At 38.7% G+C, this 17505-nt stretch overlaps 1 protein-coding gene across 7 annotated transcripts in view; it reads left to right on the top strand.

Annotated features, from left to right (window-relative positions):
- Nucleotides 1–17505, top strand: part of MYO1B (myosin IB) — a 178960-nt gene that overhangs the window by 75006 nt on the left and 86449 nt on the right. For all 7 annotated transcript variants that reach the window (XM_003309371.7, XM_009443899.5, XM_009443898.5 and 4 more), the window contains exon 4: nt 11168–11262. In XM_003309371.7, the coding sequence (XP_003309419.1) occupies nt 11168–11262 (95 nt within the window). The remainder of the gene's footprint in view (nt 1–11167; nt 11263–17505) is intronic.

Genomic DNA, 17505 nt, shown 5'->3' on the forward strand with positions numbered 1-17505 from the left:
ACATAGTCATTTTCTTGTAGCCACTTTTGAGATGTATTGACATGACTTAAAACACTTGAAGCAGTATTTGAGTGCTGTGCATTTGGATGTGTTCTGAAGCAGCACTGTCTGTGTGATGTAAGCATGCAAGAGTTGTTTGAAACCCTTTGTATCAGGGCACTTTCTGTGTACCAATGTTAAATCTTCCTGTAGCAGTCACATAGCTTAAAGCATGGCTGTTTAGTCACTCCCTGCCTAAAGTCCAGGGCCAGGCTCTGACTGGATTGGTGGAGAGCATAGCAAGCTTGTAAACTGATGAGGGAGGGAGTGGCCTCTTTGCATTTTAGGCTAACTCCAGTAAGGAAGAGGAGGGCTGCAGGGAAGAGAGCCTGCAGGCCGAGTGGTATATGATATTTTTGCTTTACCCATTCTTATGTGACCACTTTGAAGTCATTTTGTTATGCAGACACTTTAGCACTGAAAACACCATAAACATAAGCAATCTCAAATAATGTGCAGAACAGACTTGGCATCTTGAGCTTCCTTATTGTTGAAACCCTTTACTTAGAGTGGCAACCAGGACATGGGTAAGGGAGGGAATGGGAGTGGAAACCATCTGGAAGACACACTCACATAAGCCCTACTATGTTGACCATACACAGTCCTCTCAGAGAAAGCTGTCAGTCACTCTAGGCCTGGAGCCTGCTCAGTCTCTGAGGGGGCTTCTCTCTCCATGGTCTGAATCATCGTCCTCTGATGTCCTTTTGAGTCACTGATTTTCTTTTTAAAATTAAGACATGGATTTGGCTAAGTCATGATGGAACTTACTTGTTTTCTATTTGAAAGTCTAGAGGAAGGGTTTCCACATTTTATCTCTGTTACAAATTTGCAAACCTTGTTTGAGTAGGTACATCATAAACCCTGGGTATGGTGGGATGTTGAGCCTCCGGACCACATTAGGATCATGTCAGTCAAGACTGCCCCCAAAATCCTTGGAACTGCTGCTAAGACATCTATCTCTCTGGTGCCTAAGCAAAATAAATGCATTATACTTATAATCAGAGTACTCCTTTGAACCATAGTTTTGGGGGACAGAACTGATACAATTTTGCTTTGAGTTCTAACAAATTTCTTACAGAAATGTTTAAACGTATGAAGTTAAATCTGGCTACAAGGGGGACAAGATTAGGAATGGAGAAGGAGTCATGGTAATGAAAAAAACGACATTTTTTGACAGCATTGTATCAAGATGGCTTGTGAAAATGTCTTGCTTAGATATAGAAATCCCCATTAAGAGGTTCCTGAAAGCCAAAAATGAGAGACTCCTCTAAGACAATGGCAAGCTGGTGATGGTAAGGAAAGGGTGGCTTTGGAAGGTATTGGGTGGCTGGATGAAAGAAGAAAAGCAAAATTTTAATCACAAAAACTTTTTTCTGGTCTTAGTGTTCCTCTCATGCTTTGGGGAAAGGTTTTGTTGTTGTTTTCAACAGGCAACACGGACCAGATGACTTGTCCTCACATCACTAAATTATTTTCTAGTTAGATAGTACATGATTTCTCTAAACTGAGCTCCTGAGGGTAGGGACAGTATCCTTTGTATGCCTCTGCCTGACGCTCTCCTGACACATAAAATGTGTATTGAATTAAGGAGTTCTGAATTATCTTAAAATTATTCCCAGAATGCTTCCTTCTTTACAGTATCATGATATGAATTTAGCTATTAACAAGGAAGACTCTTATTATTCTTATTTTTATTATTTTGCCAATTCACTTTTCTTTCTGTACAATAATATATGCAAGCTCAGACATTTCATGGTATATACACAGTGGTCTGTGTGTATGTATGTGCAAGTATCTATCTATATTCAGGCATCTCATTAATATTGGTAGATTTAATTGAATTTTGCAGCCACTCCATGAAATGGCTACAGATTTGGTTTTCCTAAACATGAATAGATTGATGACCTTGATTCTGTAAGGCACACCCACAGATTCGGCCCCCACATACCTTTTAGTCTTTTATTGAGCACCTGCTGCATTTCAGACCAAGGGTACTTTATAGACATCCTCTGCACAGCCCTGTGAGGCTTCAAGCACAAACCAAAGCTTGAAGAAGTTGATAGCCTTTTACCGCTGCCCATTTTCTCTCCTTTATGCATTAAAAAAAAAATCAGACAGTATGTACTTGGGGTTCCAGTTCAAATGGCGTCTCTACCTATTGCCTTCTGTGATAACCTGAGCCAGATCTCTCTGCACTTCCACAGTATATGGTGCTATTCAGGTCCCCAGCACAGTGCTTTCTAGGGCAGATGGGGCACTGGGGGCTGTCAGAGTTAGAGGAGAGTGTTTTACATTTGACTCTTGTAAACATGAAAGCTTCACTTAACCAAGCAGTCTAACTGTTTGGGATGTGGATATGACGTACTTTAGATCAGAATGTGTTTCTAAGTTAAAGAAAAAGTGGCATATGAGGTGCTGCTTTTTAAGGCTTTAAATCAGTAGGGAACATCTGTCTGTAAAAAATCAGCAGAAACCATTCTTTTTAATAAGTGCAACATTAAATTTAGCATTAAGTTGTAAAGGTGATTAGCAAGGTCTGTAGAGTAACTTCTCTTGGGATAGGTGTTTCCATGATTTAGTTGCCTGTAACAAAGTCATAAAAATCGATCATGAAACTAATTGAAATAAGCCATTTTTGCCAAAAAGTTTGGAAACATTTGTGTTGGGAATTTGTTTAAAGTGAGCCAGAAAGGCTATTCTTGTAGACCATAGCTGTGCAATTCTTTTAAAAAGAGTTGGGTATTAAAAGGTGATTGTTAGAATTCTTTTGTTAAAAGAGATAGTAAAAATGCTTTAAGAGCTTATTGAATTTGAATTAAGAGCCCCAATTGCATATTTGTTCTTTTCTCCAAATCAATGTGTTTGGTTAATTTCTGGACTGGGGAAATAGCATAATTTCCTCCCTGCTGTCTGCTTCCTCCCAGCCTCTTTCCTTGTATATGCATTGGGGTTCAGATTTTGCAGCTTTCCATGACATGCGTCTCTCAGTAAAAGTCATCTTTTCCTTTTCTGAATATCTTTAGGAGTTTACAGATATGTTTATTACCTTCTCCTACCCCCTTTTTATGGGGGAACTTAGATGTCTTTCTTGTTAGATTTTAAGCTTCTAGATGACAGATTCTCTTAATCATCATCCTCAGAGCCCTCACAGTGAGTACAACGCCTCTTACCTCATGAGTATCCATGAAATCCTTTGGGAGCCCTGCTCTTCTGGATGACCTCACCCCTGCTTCCACATACTCTTCCATTTTAGTTATTAAGGGATTAAATCAAGGCAGTGGAAGCCATTCATGCTTCATTAATTTGTGAGATAACAGCCTGCAGTAGCAAGGGCAGATAAAGAAGTAGAATTAGCCTTTTTGCTTTTGACCTCTTGCCAAACCCCAACAGGATGCTCCGCTGTGGGGAACTTTCCCCCCTGTGGTGGTTTCATGCCTAGGGCATTTCTAGGTACTGTTTTCTTTGAAGCAAGTTTCAGAAGGAAGTCCTCAGCAGCACAAGGGATTGCTACTAAATTCCAAAGAGCGGCTTCCAGGCCCTCAAGACAGATGTTTCCTTCTCTCTGCTTTTATATCTTAAGTTCAGTCCTTTTCCTTCCTGGGATAATTTAGTCTCTCTAAATCCCTTATCTGCTTCCTAATGTGTGTCTCCAATACCTGGCTTCTGCAATCCACCTTTGAAAAAGAGTCACTCTTTGGCCCAGTTCACATTCTTACCAGTCCAATAGAAGGAAAGGTGCTTATTTTGTTGAGTAACTCTTAGCAAGCTGGTCCTGGCCAGGGCGGACTTGAGGATCTCCATTATGATTTGATAATGGTCAGGCCTCCAGGCTAGAAAAAATTTTGGGGTGTCCCTAAGCTTCTTTGTCACAAGGATTACAAATAAGTGTTCTAAAATCTTGAAAGAAAACTACCCCTTGTGTTTTAGATTATTTTCTGTAACTAGGATGTGAACTCCTGAAATAATGAGCTTTGCTTATTAATTCTAATGCTGAAGTAGGAGAGTTTCTTGTCCAATTATGCGGGTGTTACAGGAAAGGGGTCCCAATCCAGACCCCAAGAGAGAGGGTTCTTGGATCTTGTGCAAGAAAGAATTTGGGGTGAGACCACAGAGTAAAGTGACAAACAAGTTTATTAGAGAATCAGAGGAACAAAAGAATGGCTACTCTATAGACAGAGAAGCCCCAAGGGCTGCTGGTTAGCTTTTTTTGTGGTTATTTCTTGATCATATGCTAAACAAGGGGTGGATTATTCTTGAGTTTTCCAGGAAAGGGGTGGGCAAGTCCTGGAACTGAGGGTTCCTCCCCTTTTTAGGCCATGTAGGGTAACTTCCAGATGTTGCCATAGCATTTGTAGATTGTCATGGTGCTGGTGGGAGTATCTTTTAGCATGCTAATGCATTATAATTAGTGTGTAATGAGCAGTGAGGAGGACCAGAGGTCTCTTTCATTGCCATCTTGGTTTTGGTGAGTTTTGGCTGGCTTTTTTTTAACCACATACTATTTTATCAGCAGGGTCTTTATGACTTGTATCTTGTGCTGACCTCTTATCTCATCCAGTGACTAAGAATGCCTAACCTCTTGGGAATGCAGCCCAATAGGTCCCAGCTTTATTTTACCCAGTCCTTATTCAAGATGGAGTTGCTCTGTTTTGAAGGTGTCTTACACAGGGATTTCTAGTTTTTAAAACATCGTAACACATGTGAACCATTTTATATACACATAATATTCAGATAGTATGATTTTCTTCCTTAGTGGTTACATTTGACTGCCAGGATTAAAGTATATTTTTGAGTGACCCATTTTAAAAAATGTGAAACGTGGTATATGTTGAGGCTGACCTAAGTAATCTATGAAATTTCACAAAAATATTGTGAGATCTGTGTTTTGAAAACAAGTATGATTCTAAAGGAAGAAGAAACTAAGATGCATATTCATCATATCTTATTTTAAAGCCTGACTTTCAAGCTTTATTTGATGCTTTACTGTTGTCATTCTAAAACAGATGTCATCTTCAAATGACTTATCTTGATGATATTATTTTTGTTTTGTAGCCAGTAAAAACAATCCTTTTCCGGTTATGTAGCCAAAGGAAAGCAACACGGCCACTTATGTTTAGGATATAAGAATGTAAATGAAATTAGAAAATTACATGTTGATAAAACAGTCTTAGAAAAAAATGATTGTAGCTCATTTTCTAAGATAATTTTCACCTGCATTCTGCCATCTGTCATGCTATGGCATAGCATCTTTGTTATATTGGGATGGCAACTAGGGACTTCATTAGATGTATAAAAATAAAAGTGCAGTGTCTTAAAAAAATAAGTTGTTGTTGTATGGTATGTCTTTTTCTATTTTATTTCCTTTCAACCTATCTATGATTTTATATTTTAAATGTCATTCCTGTAGGCACATATACTTGAGTCTTGTTTTTATATTCATTCTTACATTCTCTGCCTTTTAATTGCAGTATTTTGTCCACTGACATTTAATGTAATATTCGACATGGTTGGATTTAATTTGTCATTCAATTATTTATTTCTGTTTCTTCCCTCTTTTTTTTCTTTGTTTTTTGTTTCCCTATTCTTGGCTTCTTTTGGATTATTTGAATTTTTTATTCGTATAATTCCATTTACTTTTTAGTTATTTTGGCTATAGTTCTTCATGGGTTGTTCTAGGGATTATAATATACCTTAACTTTTTAGAATCCATATAGAGTTAACATTGTCCCACTTTATGTGAAATGTAGAAACCTTCCAACCATTTAGGTATATTTACCATCCATCTCCCACCAGTCCCATCTGTTATGTTTGTTTTCACATTGTTTTCTTTTTACTGCATAGTGCACACTTTGCCCATTGTCATTTATTTTGAAAGGCTTTTCTACCTTTTCTTGCCCTGAAGCTTGGACTATTTAGGAATGTTTACCAGTGTTGTGGCTAGCAGGGGTAACTGTAATGTGTACATAAATTAAATTACCATGCTTATACTGGCATAGGACAAGACTGCAGTGAAGCCTTCCAGGATAAAGGTACAAATAACTATAAAGACTTATTTTCCCTAAAGTTTTACCTTAAGATGTGATAAGACGAATGTCTGGTGGAAGGGCATAACACTAACTTGACAATGATATCAAAATGTCAACTTGGGGATATTTTCCAATTGGGCAAATGTTTCTGAATTAAGAATATGAGACAATTATAGATATAAAGATATAAGGAAGGCCAACGTAGTGCCTCTCCTTAAGAAAACTCAAGGTTTCCATGCAAAACACACCATACATAATTCCCTTTCTCCTTTTCCTTCTCTTCCATGTCCTTGTGGACCACCTCAATCCTGATTGGGCTTAGCGTGAAGTTAGAATTGGGGAAGCACATGGAGGTTAGGCATTTTTAAAAAACACTTTTTTGGGGGTTAGTTTAGAAACACCCAGTTTTAGGACTAAACCAGAGCTAGTAAGGAAAAGAAATAGTTGAGACTTGTATATCTCAACTGTAGATGGGAATTTTGAGACTGAGCTATTTTGAGAGGGTTGAATTCCAAAGGAGAATTTCCTGGTGTTATTTGAAAGTACTCTAGGGCTCAAGATTAAATGAAAAGGAATAATACCATTTTGAGAGCTTTTGAAGAAAATGACTTGAAATAAGAAGGTAGAAACAGTTATCTAAGTTCAGGTAAGTTTCCTGAGACAAATTTAGTTCTGTTAAACACTTTGGCTAATGGAGAGGTCCAACCACCAGTTCTCAGAATGGATTAGATTGGCTTTGGAGAATGATTTCTCAAGCAACTCTATAGGGAAGAGCTGGAGAGGCTGAAACATGGGGCCATGTTTGAAAGAACATAAGCTTTGGATGTATTTGGGTGTCACAGACATCTTTTCTGCTTTGCACTTGAGGTGAAACAAACCTAGGAAGGAAATGGCAGGGTGGAGAACATGGAGCTTTGGGAAAAGAAGCCCTGCCATTGTGTCTGATGGCCATGAAAGCAGAACCACTCTGACGAACACTCTGAACAGAAATAAGATGGGAGAGGAACATAAATACCAGCTAGACAATTGTGAACATGCAACCCAGCATTCCACCGTGACAGAAAATAACAGATGAGCCCCAAACCAAACTTCTAAAACCTAAAAGTGATAGATACAGCTGTCTGGAAACATACTTAGTGCTGGGGAAAGTTTGGCTCTCAAAGAACAGCCGTGTAGCTGATCTGGAAATGAAGGGGAGATGGCCTTTAAACATCGGGCTGACCCTATTCTTAGAGCTCAACTAGAGGACAGAAGAAGAGGATAAAACCATGCCCTTAATGTGGTAGGACTAAAACCGTGTTTACTCCCTTACGCTATCGTCATTATATTATAATTAACCATTCATTTCTCTGTGTGGTAAATAACAATGCTGACACGGTCACAAAATAATGTGAAGCATATGGGTCACAACTGTTTTTAACTAAAGACTTCTCTAAAGATTTATTTAGGTTCCTTAATTACAGAGTGGCTTGGAAGACTGGCATGTGGTTTCAGTTTATAGTTATAAATGTTGGAGCTGATGATGGGTACGTGCTCATATTGCCAGAGAGGGAGAGGAACAAGATTGGGAGGGGGATTTGTGTTCTTTGGGGCCCTCCCTTTTGCCCCCACCCCTTGTTTTTTTAAAAGAAATTGAAGATCTGTGTTTATAAGAAATAAGTCTGATGACATTTATACTGTCCTTGAGATGGGTATGCCAGTAGTTACAAGCCAATTTTTCCAGTGCTTAAGTACTTTAATTGGTAAATTTTCATGTCACTTTGAACTCAGTGGCTCTCTAGAATCCTGAGAGAATAAATCCCTTTTAGCCTTTGTCTTCTATTAAAATTATACTCTCTGTTAGATGAATGAGACCCTGTCTTTGAGGACAGCAGTTAAGTATTTCAGCCTGGATAGAGAAGAAAAAAATAAGTGTTCAACTTAGGTTATTTGAGTTAAAATGAACTCACAACAGGGTGATTTGGTGATCTTCCAAAGCCTTGTGTTTGTATATATGTGTGTGTGTGTGTGTGCCATATATGTTACTCATTTTTGAAGTAATTTTGCATTATTTTGGAACCAGTGGTAAATATAATGCAAAGTTGTAGCCCTAGGAGCATGGGAAAAAGATCTGTATTCAACAATACGTGAAAAATTCAGTGAGTACGTATTATATGTTGGAAAACTTCTTTTGTATTTACTGTAATGTGTTTTCGTGCATTTCTTGCCAATGATGATAATAAAAGTGGCATCTCAAAATATTATCTGAACATTGGAGGAGCAGAAGGGGAGGAAGGCTCATAAAAAAATCTAAGCAATGCTTTCCTTTCCTACATGAAGGTCATAGAAGAAATGAATTTCCCATTGTTTATCATTCTTCATGGAGCTCACTCCAGTAGGGACTTTGCCACTGCTTCGAGAGCATCCACTCATTCATCCATCCCTTCATTTATGATTTGGTATCGGTTACATTTCATGTTTATGTCTCTATGGCATAAACATGGCATAAAGATTAATTAGAAAGGCTCTGCCCTAGAGGAGTTTGTATTCTGGTAGGGAATAAGAAGGTGTGTACATAACTAATTATAACACACAAAGATTTTCTGACATTTATTCAGGGCTTTATAAATTTCAAAGTGCTTGTATGCACTTTTATTTGATCTTCTAAAGTATGTGGCTACATTCTCCATGTTGGAGATGAAGACACTGAAGTTCAGCCATGGTAATGACTTGCTTGAAGTCAAGTAGGTGTTGAGATACATCTGTACGGCCCAGGGAATTGCATCTGAGATGTTTTCTGCCTCTGTGTTCATTGTTTTCCACTATGCCCATTATGCAATGGTGCACAGACTAGGGAATCAGAATGTGAGAGAAGGCTAAGGCCACAAGCAGCTGTGAAGCTTGAGCAAGGCTTTGGTTGTGTAGAGAATGGTTGAAAGGCCTTTGAGAGACAGAGATCAGTGCACATTGTTCAAAGGAACAAGCTAGAACAAGCTGTTATTCAAAAAAGACCCTGGTGTCAGGATCTTTTTATTACTTTTTTTCTGTCTGTCGTTTTCTTTTATTCATACATTCATTCAACAAATGCACTTAGAGTATACAGTACTTATTATATGCAAGGCAGCAGACTCACTGATATGAGGGTTACAAAATAAGACTAGGGGTGGCTATCCTTGAGGATCTCACAGTAGTTCAGCTGGAAGGTAAGATCTTCTGGCAAATAATTGTAGGAGAACATGATGAGAGAGGGAAGAATGTGATTCACAGTATTTCTGGGTTCAAGTTATGACTCTTCTGAGAATGGGATCATGGGCTTCTCATGTCATCTCTTAAGACCATGTTTCTTTAAGGAGGCTAGCATTTAATTTGCAGGTCTGTGTTGAAGATTAAGTCCAATTGTGAATCCTAGGACACTTTACTGGGCTCCTGGCACATCAAAGGTGTTCAGTAAATTGTCATTATTTATGGTTCCGTATGCCTTTGGAAGAAAAGCCAAAGTCCTTGACTGGTGTGAACAGCTCTCTGTGATCTGCTTGGCCAAATATACACTCTTCCTGTATCCCAGTCCTTCACCAGTCTCCTGGCTGCAGACTGGTTGCTCTCTGCACCCTTGTCACCCTGTGGTCTATGCAGAATGCAAAGGTTCTTTATCCCAGTGGTCAGTCGCAGGCGTTAGCTCTGGCCCTGCTGTGTCACACTGGCAGTGGACCTCAGCAAGTTATGCCTTTGCTTTGTGCTGGTCTTGTTGTGAGATTTAAAATGACTAAACGTAAAGAGCTTGGAGGCAGTTCTGGTACATGGTAAATTGGATATTATTAATTCTAATTACTGTCTTATCCATCCTGCACTGAAGCTTCCTATCAGCTCTTTTGTTTTTCATTTGGAACCTGCCTATCTCTCTCCGCAGCTCATCTCTTATCCTCTCTTCATTATGCTTTGCTTTGCCTTCCAGCTACATCGAACTGCACATAATCCTTCACCCCACCTCCATGATGTTTTGGCCTTTATTTTTGTCTAAAAGACATTTGTCTTGCTCATTCATTCTTTAGGACTGAGTTTTCCACCTCTTGAGTTTCTCTGAGTCCATTCTCCACCCCTTTGAGGTTTGTCTTGTTCTGCCATGTTTTGCACATACCTTTATCATTGGGCTTAATGTATTGGCTCCATTTTCTCTTTCTCTTTCTCTCCTCCTTTTGACGGAGAACTCCTGAAAGAAGGGGTCAAGCATTAATTGTCTCTACACTCCAGCTTTTTCTTGACACATAGTAGACTCTCAACAAATACTTGTTAATAAATGAAGTGAGGACTTTACCTATTTTAAATACATTGTCTTATTGTGAGAATCATTTTTTCAATTAGCTAGAAGGGGCAAAATTTACTTTAGTAAATTTTGAAGTGGGGAAGAGCAACAGGACCACTGCTCTGGCCTTACTTGATAGAGGCCCTTTGTCATCCTAAGGCAGGGTTAGAATTTTGGGAGGCTTGGGCTGGACAAAAACCCTGGCAAACCCAATTTTGCCTCTGATGGATCTTAGAGTTGCAGTCATTTGTTTGTAAAGGCAGTAGTTCTGTATTTAAGTTATTGTAGTAACATCAGCTATTTGGTATTTGATAATATTTTTCTAATGTTTGAAAAGATTTTTTTCCCTCATATTGAAACTTCAGTGTATTGTCCTGAAAAATCTCAACGTTATCCAATTTTAGACATGTGGTGTTAACATTTTCTCCTTGTTTGTCTGAGTTACCTGGATTTTAGTTTAACGACCCATAAATGTAGCTTGCTGGGTTTATAAATAAATAAATAATTTATATAAATAAATTTATATAAATTATTTATTTATATAAATAGTAAATATTATTTATATAAAAAATAAAGCATATCATTAGAGTACAATAAAACAGTACTATTTTGGTTAATAGAGAATACGTGGAAGAAGGTAACATGTGTCGCAATGGATGGGTTTATTTATTTATGGATTTTAAGAATTCAAAGGAAATAAAAGGTGATAGCTTGCTTTCCAAAAGCATATCACAGTGGCCCTTTAAGGAGCTTGTAGTTCCATCTGATAAACACATAATAATGATCTGAAGTCTAAGGAATTTTTTTCCATTATCCCCTGCAGCTTTGCCCTTTCGGATGAAGCATACAGATCCCTACGAGATCAAGATAAGGACCAATGTATTCTCATTACTGGGGAAAGCGGAGCAGGAAAAACAGGTAAGGCTCCTACCAAGCAACTCTGCAGAAGGTAAATGCTGCACAGAATGACAACAGCAAAGAGGACCAGTGGGGCCTCCTTAGCAAGATCTGTCGCAGGGCCACTGTGAGGGTGCTTCTGCAGGAGGATACTGGTTAGGAACACAGAATGCTCTCTGGACTCCCCAGAGAAACAAGGTGCCTATCCAAGGGGATTCCAACCAATATGAAGTCTAGTGCTGGATTCTAGACCTTTTTAGCGTAGTCTCTGGATGGTGCAAGATCTTCTTACTTTTCTCCCAAGACATTAAACCTGTGTGCTCTTACAGATTCAAACTGCTTCCCCAAGAATGCCAATTTATTTAGGTTTTAAGAGGGTACAAACACACTCTACCTTTGCTAAAAAGTGAGGGAAGATACCAGAAAAATGCTAACATTTTACTCAAGAGTTTTCCTCTGAAGCCTGAAGAATTGAGATTTTTATATGTATTTTTTAGACCTGGCAAGCTTCACATAAAAAAACCCTCCAAATGGAAGGGTTATGCTTTTTTCCCCTTGTGCTTTTAATAAATGCAATTCATATGATTGGTGGTCTTGAGTGAGAAAATGACTTTACAGATGGTGCCCAGCTACCTGGAAAAGATTCAGAAGAGCCACATTCTCTGAATTCAACCTTAGAAAGGTTTAAAGCTGCTCTTATCAGTGGGTTTTTTTTTTTTGATGGAACTGATGAGTCTGTGGAGGAGGAAGATGGTGAGGGAGATGGTATTTTTGTAAAGTTTCATCTGTAAAATGCTTTTGTTTTATAGAGAAGAATGTGATAATTGGTCAATTATTTTAGTATTCAAAGGTGGAATTTTAAATGTTTCTGTTCTACATGGCTGGTTAGTTGTAACATTTACACATTTTGAGTTCCCATTGATCAAGAGAAGAAAATCTGCCATAGGTGTTGAGTCAACTGACTGAATCCATTTTATTCACAAGCTCTTAGAAAGATTTGTGCCTTGAAAGGCTCACTATCTACATCGAAATGGTTTTCCTTCTACACCTACTCTTTACTCCGCTTGCCTTAGGAGTAACTCCTCCCTGCACCCCATGCAGCTGAAGAAAGAGTGGTTAGATGAATGTGTCCAGCCCCCTTTCTTGAGCCCTTTGGAGACACCGAGCACCATTGTTTTGCAGGGCTAGGCAAGTTCTAGGCTCTAGGTGGTCAGAAATGAAGGGAAAAGGACTGGCATGTAAGAGCCTTAGGTAACAGAAAACATGGTGTCATATTGTTGAAGGGATTTTAGTTATAAACCACCTGGTGTAGGCTCCTCCACATGGGACAGCCAAACTCCTTTTGAAGTGATGAAGTCTCACCACTTTGAATGGCACCCCCCTGGATTTGTTGTACAGGTTCAGCTAACAAAATTCTTCCTTACCTAGAGTTCAATTCTGCCTCTACCTGTTTGTCTTCAGTCTGCTATCTGGAACTTTACCATATTTGTCTTCCTTCTCCTCTACAGGACAATCACTCAGTTATTTGAAGTCAACATTTTATCTTTCTAGGGCTAAAAATCCCTTTTCTTCAAATTTTCTCATTTTATACACGTTGATTTAATTCATTCATCCAGAAAAAAAATTATTGAATACCAACTTAGTGAAAGGTACTATACTAGGGACATAGACACTGTCCTTGCCCTTATCACATTTCGTTTAGTAGGGGAGATAAACAATAGCTCTTTACATAGACATATATGTACGTACCTATACATACAAATTACATGCAAAACATAAGTGGAGTGAAGGAAAATCACATGGTGCTTATGAGAGCACGTTACAAGAAGAATTGGATCTTACAAATCTCTCATTATCTTGGTCCTGTTGTTCTGGAAACATCCTAATTTGTCAATATGCTTCATGAAATTGCATACCAAAACATAAACAGAATACTTGAGGTTTGGTCCTGGTTGTAGTGGAACTCTTATCCTTTTTCTTTTTGAGACAGAGTCTCGCTCTTATAGCCCTGGCTGGAGTGCAATGGCGCGATCTTGGCTCACTGCAACCTCCGCCCTCTGGGTTCAAGTGATTCTCCTGGCTCAGCCTCCCAAGTAGCTGGGATTACAGGTGCCCACCACCACGCCCAGCTAATTTTTGTATTTTTAGTAGAGATGGGGTTTCACCATGTTGGCCAGGCTGGTCTTGAGCTCCTGACCTCAGGTGATCCACCCACCTTGGCCTCCCAAAGTGCTGGGATTACAGGCACGAGCCACCATGCCTGGCCTATTATCCCTCTTAATGTGGACTCTGAGCTTCTATTAATATAAAGCATGTATTGACTCATACTGGTCTTTAAATCAAGTAAGATATTATAGGATTTTTTTTTTTTTCACAGTAACTTCCATTAGGTCAGATCTGCTCAATCTACTATTGATGAACAAAATTATTTTAAACTTACATGCAGAATATTGTATTTTTTTTTCAATTAATTTTGGTCCATTGTTATAGCCTCTTGAGAAGCTGACAAATCGTGATTCTTTCCCTTCCCTTAGGATTGCTGTCATTTTGCTGGGTGATAATGATACTAGCTAACCCACGTTCAGCACTTATCACGTGCTGGGCGGTGTGCTTATTTACATGTATGAGATAAGTATTTTTGTTATTTCAGTTTTTATGATGGGAAAATAGGAACACGGAAACATTAGGCAATTTGCCAAAACTTATACAGTGAATAAGTGGCAGAGCTGGGATTTTGAATGCAGGTAGTGTAGTTATAGAGTCCCTGCTTTTATCCACTGTACTAAGCTGCATCTCTGTACCTTGAACATGGTACAGAGTAGTTCTTGAACATGATTCTTTCCGAGTGCCACACTACTTTGCCCATGTTGGTAAGTCTCCTTCAACTAGCCTCCCATGTCTTCTTAAGGGAGGGATTTTGTATTGTGTTTCTACTACCTAATTTAATGGCTGCCATACAGTAGGCAGTCAGTACATATTTAAATAATTGAATGAACATCATGTACTAATCCAAGGAGCCAGCCTCCTGTCTTTATTTAAGTAATTGACAAAAACACTGAATAGGACTGGGCCAAAGACTGATCCATATGAAAATTGCCAGGTCTCATTTAAAATATGTCTATCTTACTAAAAATTAGTTGATTTGCTTAGTTGTGGGTATCTTTATCTTTCTCCATTTTTTTCCTTAGGCAGTCTCAACTATTTTCCAATAACGTTAATGTGTTCTACATTTATACTGCTAGTTAAAATACCTCTTGGCTGATCTCCCAGCTATGTATTTACTGCCTGTCTGACATCTCTACTTGGGGTCTAACATGCATCTCAGACTAAGCATGTACAAAATGGAACTCTTGATTTCTCTCTTTACCCTCTTATAACCAATCTTTCTGATCTCAATAAATGAGACCACTAGTCAACCTAGTTATCACACATAGAAATGTTTGTTATCCTTGATTTCTTCCTTTCCTGTATTTCCCATATCAAATCCCTTTCCTAATTTTGTCAGTTCTGGCTGTAGAATATATCTCATACCAGGCTCTCTCTTCCTTTTCTTTTTGTCCACATGGAGACTCACAAGCCACCAACCATTATCTCTCATGAGGATTATTTGTAGCAATGTCTAATGGGTTTCTCTCCTTTCTCTCTTGATTACCCCTAATTCCATTTTACAGACCCCAGTCTTTGCTTGTTCAAATCTCTCTCTCTCTCTCTCTTTATCTCTCTCTGTCTCTGCCTCTTAACCTGTGGGAAACTTTACAGGACATGGGCATCTTGAGAAAATGTTTTTACCCCTTCCATGTCACTAACCAGTTCTTTCAGGTGAAACAGAATTTAATTCTTAGAAGCAGTACAGCTTCTTGTTTGTCTCTAGGTTGACAAATGAAAATGGTGGCAAGGCAAGTTAGAAACTCTGTTCCTTGCTGAAGGCATGTGTACTGATGCTGAATCTATGCCCACCCCTCCCCCCATCCTATTTGACTCTATCTACAAGCACACATATTCACTTCATATTGCTTCATTTTTATTTTCATTTGGAAGAAGAAAAGAAAATATTCCTAAGCCTCTTTCATTCTTACGTTCTTTAGCTTTTTATTTAGCCTTCTTTGTGACTAATGGTTTTTTTTTTAGGATACTCTAATTGTATCAATTCGTTCCTAAATGAGTCATCAGAAGTGGGTTGCGGTCATTGTTTTGATGGGTCTTGGCCAATTCTTCATCTCCTCTGGAACATGTGTTCTGAGAAGACAGCACGTCCACTAATTAGCTATGTCAGTATGTGACATCTGCCTTCTCAGAGAGTTCTTAACACTACTACTTCCTCCTGGAGCCAGATTCCATCTCCTGGTGGGCTCATGTATCTTCCTTACTGAAAAACTGAGTGGAGGTTGCTAGCGCTGTTTCAGAGGATTGGCATCCATTTTTCTTAGGAAAAAAAATAACTACCACCCTATTTCTCTGGTAGAACTCTAGTAGTAAAATGGAGTTCATTCTTCTTTTTTATAGTTTTCTCTTGTTATTTTTCTGCTTGACGATTTGTTCTATTGGTTTCAGTGCCCAAATCACCACTTGAAATCCTCTTCTCCTTGTCATCTTCCCTGGATTTAGTCCTTCTGGGGATCCTGTTGCCCTTTATCAGAAGCTGGAAAATGGACAGCACTTCCCAGGGCTTGTCACCCTTTCCTCTGGTAGTGCCATTGTGTTTACAGTACATAGAATTAGGTGCTGCTTCAGGGAGGAGGCTGGAGGAGGGTCCAACAGAGACCCTAGAGCATTGCTTCTCAAATCTGCGGTGAAGCACCAGTTCCAAATCTCATGTTCATCATTACTACAAAAATGAAATAATAGACAAAATAGAGCATTTAAACCTTAATTTTTTCTTTTAGTTTCAACAGGCAAAACAACCAACCAAATTAGTACAGAAACTTTTAAAAGCCTACTTGCATGTGTAGATCACTTAATAGTCTGTGGATTTGACCAACTTGGAGTCGTGCTGGTCCTTGGACCATACTTTGAGTAATACTGCCTAGAAGTCACTCAAAGCATTTGTGTTGTTTTTGAGCTACTGTGCTTCTTGGACCCCGTGATGAACTATCGTCTTGGGTGCTTCAGCTTTCTGTTATCACTAAGACGCCTGGAGCCGGGAGGTGGATACTGCTCCTGAGAGTGGTTCATTTTGAATACCCACTTAGCTACATGCTTCGTAGCACCTAGCCCTTGAGTCCTTTTCACTTATAGAACCCAACAGCTTCTCCTACCTCTCAGTCCACTGTAGACATACAGTGGTTTGCTGACTTACTCTATTTTCTTTCTTTTTTAAAGCAGTGGTACAAAAACTGCTTAATATTTTATGATGGTTTTAATTGTCTTTAGTCTATCAAATTGAGTAAAGCCAAGAATATGTGTGTTGTTTAAAGTCTCTGTTTTATGGAGATTACTTACAGGAAAATAAAATGATGGAAGATAATATAGAAATTTCAGTATATAGTTGTACAAGGAATTTGGAGTGGGGGTTTCATCTCAGTTTTGAGCAGAAGAGGGATGCCAGGCCATTTTGAAATGTCATATCATCTTATGCACTAAAATTGTTTTTGTGTACATGTGTTCATTAAAAATTTTGTTTTAGTAAATAAATGAAAGAAGATGATTAACATTTATTGAAGGCCTGGAATGTGCTGTGTGCTTGACATATAATATCTCCTTTCAATAAAAGTCTTTACTTAATAGTTTGTATAGAACCACCATGTAGTATTAGAGGGCTTATTTTATAAGAAGTAATTAACTTAACTGGGTCATAAACCCTCCTTGGCAGATGATGATGTTATTGGTCTTACACATTGGAGACACTCTTAAGCTGCGGAGTTATATAACGTGGGCACTTAGGGAGAGGCATGAACTCTTTTGAGTCCTTTGGGGTGCTATTTAATTCATTACTGCTGTGCTAAATGAAAAATTCATCAGACCTCATAAAAGTGCCCAAGTATTTTTAGGCATTGAACTCACAACTCACTCCGATGAATACAGATGGTTTGTGGAGAACCTTTCAAGCACTGATGGGGGCAGGGGGGCAGAATATGAGGGAACCATCAAAACTACATTTTTCCAAGGACATCAGAGTAAATCTCTGGGCCTGAGAAGATGATCCCAACGTTAGGAAACATAATTATTTGGTTTCTAATTTTACAGTTACATCAGTTTCTAGGAACTCTTCAGCCATCTGCTAGAAGAGTTATGAAGCCTGCGTTGCTCATTAAGACCTTTGGTTCT

The sequence above is a fragment of the Pan troglodytes genome, chromosome 13 (genome assembly GCF_028858775.2).
Source record: "Pan troglodytes isolate AG18354 chromosome 13, NHGRI_mPanTro3-v2.0_pri, whole genome shotgun sequence".
NCBI classification, from domain to species: domain Eukaryota; kingdom Metazoa; phylum Chordata; class Mammalia; order Primates; family Hominidae; genus Pan; species Pan troglodytes.